The sequence below is a fragment of the Micropterus dolomieu genome, linkage group LG01 (assembly GCF_021292245.1).
Source record: "Micropterus dolomieu isolate WLL.071019.BEF.003 ecotype Adirondacks linkage group LG01, ASM2129224v1, whole genome shotgun sequence".
Classification (NCBI taxonomy): Eukaryota; Metazoa; Chordata; class Actinopteri; order Centrarchiformes; family Centrarchidae; genus Micropterus; species Micropterus dolomieu.
This window is the reverse complement of record NC_060150.1, coordinates 35,073,471-35,083,879: the sequence shown is the minus strand read 5'-3', so window position 1 is coordinate 35,083,879 and position 10,409 is coordinate 35,073,471. Positions and strand designations below refer to the sequence as shown.

Sequence of the window (10,409 nt, the reverse complement as noted above, 5' to 3'; positions counted from 1 at the left end):
TGCTTAAGTCACAACTTCACATATCACAAAACGCATCACAATACATCAAGGTACTACAACTGCATTACTGCTGACATACGTCACAAAGATTTGTTATCAATTATATGTGAATCGGATTCTTTTTTAATGAGGCACTGTCATTTGTCCAGATTGACAGATGATGTTCAGTATATAACCTCTCAAGATGTTCACTAATTAGGATTCATGGCTTTGGCGTCTGCGGTCCTGAGCTTTTTGAAGTTACTATATAACAATGCATTCCACTCAGCCATAAAGTGAATCAGTCTGAAAATCTAAATCACATTTTATTATCCAAGTCCATTTCTAATGTGTAAACGTACGAGAAAAACTTACAAGTAGTAACAATCCCTTACAGTGTTTCAGTGCGGGGACAATTAAACCACTTCAAAGCCGTTTTGTGGCATTATTTCATTTCAAGCCGAGCAAACAAGAGCCTGGGATCAAGGAGGATTTGGCGGAACAACATGGACCAGAGAGCCAGCAAGAACAAAGAAAAAAAATGTCCATTTCTTTCCCGCATAGCTGAAAACAAAAGGTTTCTCAGCGTTCCTGCTATCGCAAAAAAACTCTTGTGGCATTTCCCCAGGAACCTTCCCACACTGTCAAAATAACCCGGCCACAAGACTGAAAATGGCCAGAAGTCGTCGGTCAATGAGGTTGAGTGACGACTATACTACAGTTGTTGAAAAACAGACTCCCATACTTGCCTGAAATTTCTCTGCCTTATTCCATCACTCCTACTCTTTCTGCAGACTGATTGGAATAGTAAAATTGGCTGTGAGGAGTGCAGGTTGGTGGAGAGATAAACAACAGTAAAAGATTTTCCAGCATCAGCGGCAGAGGATCAGCCTCACAGGGGTCAGCGGTTCACAGGGGAGTTGTAGTAGTAGCAGTCAGAGCTGGCAGCCCTACAGTCTGCAGCTAAAAAGGTCGCCTAATGCTGAGTAACCCTGAGGGCCTGTGTGGCCAACAGGACTGAGTGGATGGAGAGGGGGCAGGTGTGTGTGTGAACCTCTGACGGGACCAAACGTGTACACTAACCAATCCTGAAATGTGATCTGTCAGCCTGGCGGGGCAGAGAGCGGCGGGGAGAAGGCAGGTTCTCTGGGGGACTTGTGTGTTTACGTCTGTGTGTGCGCACAATCTGCATTTGCTCTGGCTGCTAACAGAACAGGACACATACAATTTAATGAAAGTGACTGAGAGTGCACAGAGAGGGACATGCTGGGGGCTGTGACAGATAATCCTGAGTTACAAAAAAACAAAAGCACAGTGAGGTGTGATTGTAAAACCGACTGTTTGTTCCTGTTTTTTCCTTTCTGATCTGGTGGGGACACACATAACACACCTCTGGAGAGAGACTGAGAGCAACTGTTCTTTCTATATTTGTCGGGGAGAGAGAGCAGAGTACACACCCCTTGTGCTTACACGAGCATGAGAGTGTATGTATTGGAGAGTGCAGACAAGACTGGTGTTCAAGCTGTCCCTTGCGGGTGTTAAAGCTCCTCTATTCCTAAACTGTGCACCACCTCTCCTCCTCCTCCTCCTCCTCTTCAGTAAATAAACAGCCCTCTACAGTGCCACTGTCTCAAGCTGGGGCTACGTGATGTGCCCTCGGTTTTTTATGAGTATCTAACAAGACATGAATAATACACGAGCACAAACAACACACACACCAGCATGTCAGTTTCAGAGTCATCTGCACTGCAAACTGTGTCATGCAGAGGCAGCGGGACTCTGTCTGCCAGAGGGAATCAATTAACCTTATCCTGCATGTAGAAAGGGTGGCTACATGCATATTTGTATGCAAAGAGGCTGCAAAGTCTAGACAATAAAAAAAGGTTATAAAAGAACAGTGCATAAAGAAAGGGATAAATTTACTTTAGGTAAATCTTTGCTGCAAGCTGAGATTATACACCTCCTGTGGACGGTAATGTGGAACATGCAGACCGCACTCTAAGCAGAGCTGACCTCTCCATTCATCCCCCATCAATAACAGCTTTTCAGCATCATTAGCTTGTAAATCACAGAAGTAATCAATGCAAAAAAAGAACAGAAAAAAACCCCACTCCCGCTCATAACCGGAGGTCATAGCCACTCTCCAAAGCTTGAAATGAACCAACAATTCAATGAGGAGATTTTTGATTCCCGATAGTGAGATGGTGACAGATTGCTAAGAGATTGGAGACGTTCGGAAACAGCAGAGACAAAAAAAAGAGAACAACTAAAGCTGGGCGGTTTTTCAGGTAAATTCGCATCCAGTTGTACCTTTACAATGTATGAGTTGCTTAGCTTAAGAACAGAAACCTTGTCCAATGCAACGAGCCACCTTCACACAAGACGGAGCGGCTACTCAAAGAAGAGCGCAGACAAAACGTTCACCACAGTAACGCCAAGAATGGTATGTTGTAAATCTGTTGGAGCAGAAAGAGAGAAAAGACTCGGGGAAAATGAGCAGGAATGTGCACATGGTGGCTACTTCCACACTCAAGCAACTTATTCTTGTCTTTATCATCTCTAGAGGAAAACTATAAAACCACAAAATCTAAAAAGCGAAGCTATATTAGCTATACCCTAATTTCACCACTTTCACATACAAAGTAGAGTAGAGAGGTAAAGTTCAGATGCTGTGCCCATTACATTACCATAGTGACATGGGGCCGAAGCTGGGAAATGGGGTGACAGGTCAGAGGGAATGCCCTACTCTACTGTGTATGCATGCATATACAACATCCTGACAAAAAGACACACACTCTCTTTCTCTCCCTCCAAGGGCGCCAGAAGTACCCCTCAGTGTAAACCCCATTGTCCTACAAAAGCGAGCAACTCCCCTCTGAGCCAGTGTAAATTGAGATGGGGTTTACATTAATGGGTTTTGAAGTTGGGGGGGCACCAAAGTGTGGGGGAAGGCTCCTCGAGATATGGGTAGCCTATATCACCACAAAATTAAGTTGGGATAATATAGAAATGGCTGTTTGGATTTCTGGGTGAACTGGTTTATATTAGTACTCAATTTTCTTTCCTGCGGGGAGGAAGGCGGAGGTTAGAAAACTAACATGTCGATGTTAATTCTTGCACTTGCCCAACAATGATTTTTTCCTGAGCTTTGAAAATGTAACATAAAAAAGGTGGATTCTTTTCAAGCCCCCGCTGCTTGGACTTCTTCACCTGTGGCTGATTGACTCACTAAATACTACCACATGCCTCAGAGAATGACACAGATAAAAATGTATTCTAAACACCTAGATAATAAAATTCAAGCCCAGTTACCATGGTTATTGTGAGTATCTGGAATGCAAATCAAGGACATTTTCCTCACTTATCTGCTCCCTCTGACATGTCTGTGTTTCCCAAACAATGCTTTGCTGGAATGAAACAGATTATCCCTCTGCGAGTCCTCTGAGAAAATAAAAAATAAAAAAATTCCATCAAGGTCACTGGAGCCAAGTGCTGCCTCTGATGGATATCTTGTACAACGAAGGGGAAGTCTTGACTGTGATGACTCAATGAGCCTTTATGAGCCCTGGCGCATTTGCACTGGAGTGCCTCGCCAAGGTGAGGGCACAGAAAGTCTTGAGTTTGAGGTTGCTTCCCCCCTTGTTTTTATGGCTGGTTCAATAGCTATGCTGCATTGGCTCCCTGTAACGCAGGGATCTGATCAATACTGGGTCTCGAGGGCAGCGGAGCAGGCAGCGAAAGGACTTGACAGCGAATGTGCTCCATAGGCTGTAATGTTTGATCAGGGGAGCACTGTGGCTAACGCTGTGCAACCATCTCGGCGATGTTTTCCGTCCAACTGAGCGCATGCATTCATTACACCTGCATACGACTCACACACTGAAACAATAAGTCAATCACTTGGTTAGCAGGTCAACCAAAAGATAAATCGGCAATACTTCCAATCAATTAATCATTCGTTTATCAAGTGCACACATTCAGTGGTTTCCGCTTCTGAAATGTGAGGGTTACGTCACTGCTAAGTGAACAGTTTGGGGTTTTGAACTGTTAGTTGGCTGTGTGAACCTGTGGTAGCCATTTTCCACTATTTTCTGACTGTTTTATAGTGTAAACAAGATGATGAATAATCAAAAACATAATCACTAGATTAACTGCTGATGAAAATATTTATTAGTTGCAGCCCTACACACAGGTCAGTGACCATCTGTGTAAGACACTGTACCAGCAGAGGAGCCCCATGTCCCAATAACCTAACTACAGTGTGCAGACAGACAGGAGGATTACTTCAGCGGTCGTGAACTCCTCTAAGCTATGTAGAGTATGTGGTGTGTATGTACAGGCAATCATTCTGAGCAAATTAATTAAGGCCAGCAAAGCCCCATCATACCAGATGAATTACGGGATGCCTGTGTAGAAATGTACGGATGATTTGGCAAAGAATACAACAGCTAATCTGCTAACACTCAAACACAACAGAAACTTATCGTTTCTGGCTAAACATGAGAGCATGTTGCTTTACTGTGTAGTGCCGCTAGCTTTCTGTGCGCACAGACACACGCGCCTGAGGACACAGCCGTATTGTTGTGCATGCGTGTGCAAACACACACACACACACACACACAGTATGGGACCATTAATCATAAGCAACCCAGTTCTGCTTCTCACCTCACACTCCTCTCATGCGATTCTGGCCCAAGGTTAACTTTGCAGTCTCTGTATTTACCCCAGTGTGGTGCAGAGGTTGCATGCCATGGAGATTAAATCAAAAGGACAGAGGGCTGGTGGGGTAATGAGTGCATTGTTGAAACACACATACACATACCCTCTAGCAAGACCAAACCTGTAAGAATCCAACTTCTAAATCTGTCAAAATGCAAAAATCTAATCCATTTATAATGGAAATGAAATCAGCCGAGTTACCTGACACTAATTATGTCCTAACACAGTCACAAACCAGAGCTGCACAGTTAGTGAAGCTGCTCAACTCTAAAAAAGGAGCCTGTCTTCCGTGTTTATTCAAATTAATTCAGCATGTCTGGATTGTGTAAAACCACCTTACTGTTTTTGTGATGCAACATGATTCCTTCACTTTTTTTTTATAAATGTTAGTCATGACAGAGTCTGACTAGAGTGCTTACATGTGCCATTAATCTAGCCTCCTGTTCCAACTTCTAGGGGATCCAGATTGTCTTACCTAGATAGAGAGATGCATTTTCTTTCTTCACATTGTCATCCAGGTAGGTGGGGCCCAGGGTGTAGATTGGCGTGGAACCCATGCCCACAAGTATCTGGGCACAGATGAACAGAGTCACATACAGGTTGTGCTCATTTCCCTCCTGGTCGCGTGGGCATGATGCCACATCGTGCAATTCACGCCCGCTGTTGTTGCCACTCTGACAGAGACCTTCGTGGCCCGCTGAGGAGTTCATCTCCTGGATCTGGTAGGGTGGCGAGATGAAGTGGGGCAGGGAAAACAATGCTGCCCCAACAGCAATGACCACACCACCCACAGCCAGCCAGCGTGGCCTTTGACCCCTGCCTCCAAAGTAGGAGATGAAAACCACCACCAGCAAGCTGCCAATGTCGAAGCAGCTGACCAGCAGGCCGGACTCAGAGCTGCGCAGACTGTAACGCTTCTCAATGGTGGTGATGACACTGCTCAGGTAGCCCGAAACCATCAGGGACTGGATGAAGGTCAGGTAGCACATGCAGAACAGGAAGCAGCGGGAGTCACTGAGGATGACCCGCACATACTTCCTGGCTGGGATGCGGATAAGGCGTGTTAGAGAGAAACCAAGTTTTTTGCCCCCGGAGGCGACAGCCCTGTGGCCCTCCACAGGTAAAGAGCTGCTGAGCCCCACCATGCTGGAGAAAGAGGGGGAGAAATCTGTCCTGGAGGAGGGGGACTCTGCCTGGCTGGAGTCTGGGGTTTTTGACTGTAGCTCGCTGCTCTCCCGCACGGCCACACAGGTATGGGTTGTGTTGACCAGCCGAGGCTCTGCCGCCATGCGATCCGGCTGACACGGTCCATTCAGGATGGGTAAGCTTTTGGACTTGAAGCAGTTTTCTGGGTCCGTGTACTGATCCTGGAGCTCGTGGATCTCCAGAGACAGGTCGCTCCCTGTTTCTTCATTGTCCGATGAAGTCATGGCGCAGCTGGAGATGCAGCTTCCGTTGACTCCTGGCTGTGCTGACAAGTCAGTCAGTATCTAATGCCACATGAGGACAGAGCTGGGAGCTGGAGAAAAGACTCGGCCCTGCCAGTTGCACTGGGGCGGACTGAACCCCTCCAGTTATGAGTATATTTTATTCCACATCCTCTCAAAACACAACATTAGTGCCAAAATATTCTTACAAGCCACTGCACAATAGTGGTAGGGGTATCTTGACTGAATACAGAATAACATCACCTTCCTTAGCTTGACACTTTAGAATATTGTCTAAGGAGTGATACATTAAATAGCTTATAAGATTCTTAAATAAAAAACAAAAAACAAAAAAACATGAAACCAATAATAAAAAGGTGCTGTCTTTGCAGTGTTCCCCTAATTTAGGATCTCAAGTTGATGTTGATTTTATGGCTCTTTGTTAGATAGCAACCTTGATTCATAAGGGTTTTTTGTTTCCTTTGTCCCATAGCTGTGCAGCATCCTAGGGGGAAAAAACACAACAGAAAATTAAAAGATTAGCAAATATCAAAAATAGTTGCGGCTTCCAAAGTGGACACGTTTATATAGCTGGAAAATCTAACCCTTTCGACTTATAGCATTCTGGTAGTATGTCCACCCTGGACTGAACTGCTCACCTGATATCGCTGAATTACTAAACACAGTGAAATATCCCACCAAAAGTAACACACACGAAACAGTCGCATAGCTGTCAAACTGTCGCAGCGGGTAAGGCTAAATTACACCCAGCTATCCTTTGTCAAAACGAGGAATATACCTAGAGAACAAAAGACCACGCTGTCCAGCAAACGTCTCAGGCATGACTTTGAAAAGAAATAAAAACCCAGATTCAACGCGAGACAATTCTGAAATTAAGCAACAAGCCTCGTCCTCGACTGTAACGGCGACAGATATTACTTGACATAACTTCCAGGAAAGGCTCAAGGTAGAGAAGGCTGTAACACTCACACAGGACAGCGGGAGGTAGCCTGTTGTTCTCCACGGAGCGGCCACTGAGTGAATGAAATCTGTTTGGATGGCTGCTGCTGCTGCTGCTGCTGCTGGTGGTGGGCAAAATTTTAGCTTCAATGACTGTCGGGAAATGGTATAATTCGGAGTTCGGAGCAAAATTAGAGCGGGGAAAAACACTGAATGTGTCTTATTTTGATCACATCAGCTCAAAAGATTATAGGGAAAAAAGACTGAGAGTGGTATCTGAGATGAAAAGACAACATCGTTTTGTAGATAAGTTTATTCAGCAATGATATTACAGATGAAGACTACCAATAGGCTACAGTATTAATGTGATTGTTAAATGTAAAAACCCTCACCAAGAAACATATGTGGGCTATTGTTTCTTCTTTGTCTGTATGTCTCAGCAAATATACGACTGTCTTATTTACAACTTTCAAGCTCATAGATAAAACCTAACGAGGAGAAGGCAACCTGAACGCGTCAAATCGTGGGGGCGAACTGTTTTCCTCGTTAGCCACACTGGGACTTGTAGTTTCTTTCCTAAGTCTAACGTGCATTCAGCTCTGTATCTGCTTGCATGTAAAACTGGGGTGAGTAACATCAGCTGTCTAAGACATAAACCATGCCGAATACTACTGGAAATGCAAATAGATTCACATTTTCATTCAGTTAATTTCAATTACACTAACTGTAGGACGTCATAGACCAGCATGCTTGTCGGCACATATGGTGGCTTGTTTAGTACACCACGTGATCTGGACAGCTGGGACCCTTGCTGACCTAGCAGTGGTTGACTGGTCACAGGCTCATATGTACAATGGGCTCTGTGCCTGGCAGTCTATTAGACGCAATAAATTGTAAACAAATATGTCTACTGACGGCAGTTTATTTCTGCAGAGAATATAACCACTCAGTCATTGATGAAAAGTACTTCAACCCATACAATGAAGACAGCACTGAAATAACTTCCATTTGACTTGTTTTTTTCTTTCTGAAAGGTAGATTTTCACTGAATGGAGATTAAATGAAAACATCTGGGCTGACAGAGAATAAGATGTACTTTTTTGTAGAGAGAGCTGACTCCCTCCTGCTGTCAAAGGGACGGATGACTTTCCCCCAAGGTCATTAATTCATTTCCTGGACTAGGTAGGCTGGGTGATCAATCCCCTGCCTCCTCCTCCGCGCCTCATTCTGATGCTCTCTGATTCCCCTTTGGAGGAGCAGCATTTGAGCGAAGCCTGAATGTCAAATCTCTGCTTCACTACCCAAAATTGGTAGGTGTGGTGGAAGCAAATGTCTAATGTTTAGTCTAATATTTTTGTCTCCTGACATTAAAAACACTTTTTTTAGCACTCTGTCTCTGACTATCAGCACGCAGCAAGCTAATCAATACCACAAACCAGCATGAATTCACAACAGCAGAAAGGGTGAGAGGGATTATTTAGAAGATAGTGGCACTGCATTATTGTGGCAGCTCTATTGTAGCACCTTTGCAAGTATAGCTACAGTAAATCTATTATAACCTTTACCTACAGTATACTGCTAATGCAACATATATGTTGTAATTGCTATTTAAACCCCCTATTAAAGATTTCACAGTATTTAAAGTATTTTTATTCATAGAACAGCTCTGCAAATCACAATGATCCAAATGATTTGTTCTTATTGGTAAGAGCATGTTATTACAACCAAAGTCATTTATGAGTTATCACTTAGCGTAAAAGGCAAAAAGCAACACATATATAGTACAGTTTTTCTTGGGTCTGTCTCATTTTTTGGGCGGGCTATTTACTGGCTGACAACAGACACTTCAGTGAGTGAAGTATAGCTTATTTTGTACAGATCTCCTTTTCATAACTTAATTTGTGCGCTTCATCCATATTATATTTAAGGAATTCTTGATGCAAAGGTGTGGGTTTGCACCACGTCACCAAATGGAAAGCGGAGTGGATAGTGATTCAGAGGCCTGTCTTTCAAGTCCAACACAATACTGTAATACTCTAATTATTTGTGATCCAAAAGGAGAAGTAGAAGAAATAATACACAATATATTCATTTTGCCAGCCAAATGCCATTGATTTAGAGAAGATAGAGACGTTACACTGTTAGTCCAGGGGCATTTACTTAACCATGACCTTTCTTAAAACAGATAGAGTGTGACTAGAGATTTTGATGACAGCAGCAGCCTTTTCCATAGAATAATATGTCTGTGCCTGTCTGTGAAGAATTTGGCTTTAATGCCCCGCAGCAGCAGAGGAACAGAGAGTGTCTGTTTTTTGGTGCAGAAAAATAAACAGAAAACTTCCCATGTGAACGAATGAACCAGTACAATAGAGACTGAACAAGCATGCCTGCATTGAAAAAAGGGGTGGGTGGGTGGGTGAGTGGGGTGTCGCTACAAACCTTTCCTTTATATATAAATGTTTCCCACAATCATTGCCAGCAGTTATTGCTGTATTGCATTTCTCATATACTCAGCAATAAAATACACAGCCTCTTATTAGGACAATGGTAAAAACTGTTTATCGCTCACAGGGGGTCAGAAATCAAAACCTACTTAAAATATCAATATTTGTGGGCAATGTTCAGACCAGTGTCGAGCAGAAATGGATTATTCCCAGTTAAACTTGCTCTGTAGATGGTGATTAGAGTCAAGAGAGAATGATTACTCAAATAGATATAAGTGTGATAAAGTATTGAGAAAATCAATGAAACCTTAAACTCTGCAAGTTATGTATTTATAGTTGTTGGAGCAACTTACTGATTTCAAAACTGAGTGCCGCTTCAACAAAGGAGAGAAGAACAACACCACCCTCTGGTGCATCATCTGGTTCAATGAGGCCTGGCGCTACAGACTGCTTGTGTTTCTGAACATGTCCAGTAGATGGTGCTATGTACTCAAGATTGTTAGCGTGAGCAGCAGAGACCTGGGCTGCTTGTTACCGTACAGCATGCAGGTTGGTTAGTAAGACTGCATCTAAGGATGTACATAATTAATTTATTCCAAGGAAATGCAAAATGCATTTATTGATGTAAATTATTTTATTTTACCGTTTATATTTATTTGTTAAAGCAGCATCAACTGACTTCACATATAAAGATCCCTTTATTAACCGTCATGACTCAGCCCACACTAACTGTTGTATATTGTCTTTTGTGGGTCTGGAGAGAGCCGTCTTAGAAACTAACCCTAATGATCTCATCAGGTAACCTCAGACTGGACTTCAACTTTTTAACAGAAACCTGTGTTACAAACTGGGGGAAAGGAGTTCGAAGGATGTGAGTTTA

The 10,409-nt window shown here is 43.4% G+C and overlaps 1 protein-coding gene across 3 annotated transcripts in view; it reads right to left on the bottom strand.

Moving 5' to 3' along the window:
- LOC123981642 (solute carrier organic anion transporter family member 5A1) overlaps positions 1 to 7,250 on the bottom strand; it is a 44,227-nt gene extending 36,977 nt beyond the window's left edge. Inside the window, exons 1-2 of one of the 3 annotated variants that reach the window (XM_046066648.1) lie at positions 7,116 to 7,250; positions 5,174 to 6,630 (exon numbers count right to left, since the gene is read on the bottom strand). In XM_046066648.1, the coding sequence (XP_045922604.1) occupies positions 5,174 to 6,128 (955 nt within the window). In that variant the 5' untranslated portion in view covers positions 6,129 to 6,630; positions 7,116 to 7,250. The other 2 variants (XM_046066664.1, XM_046066656.1) reach the window with 2 other exon arrangements.
- Between the last annotated feature and the right edge of the window lie 3,159 nt (positions 7,251 to 10,409).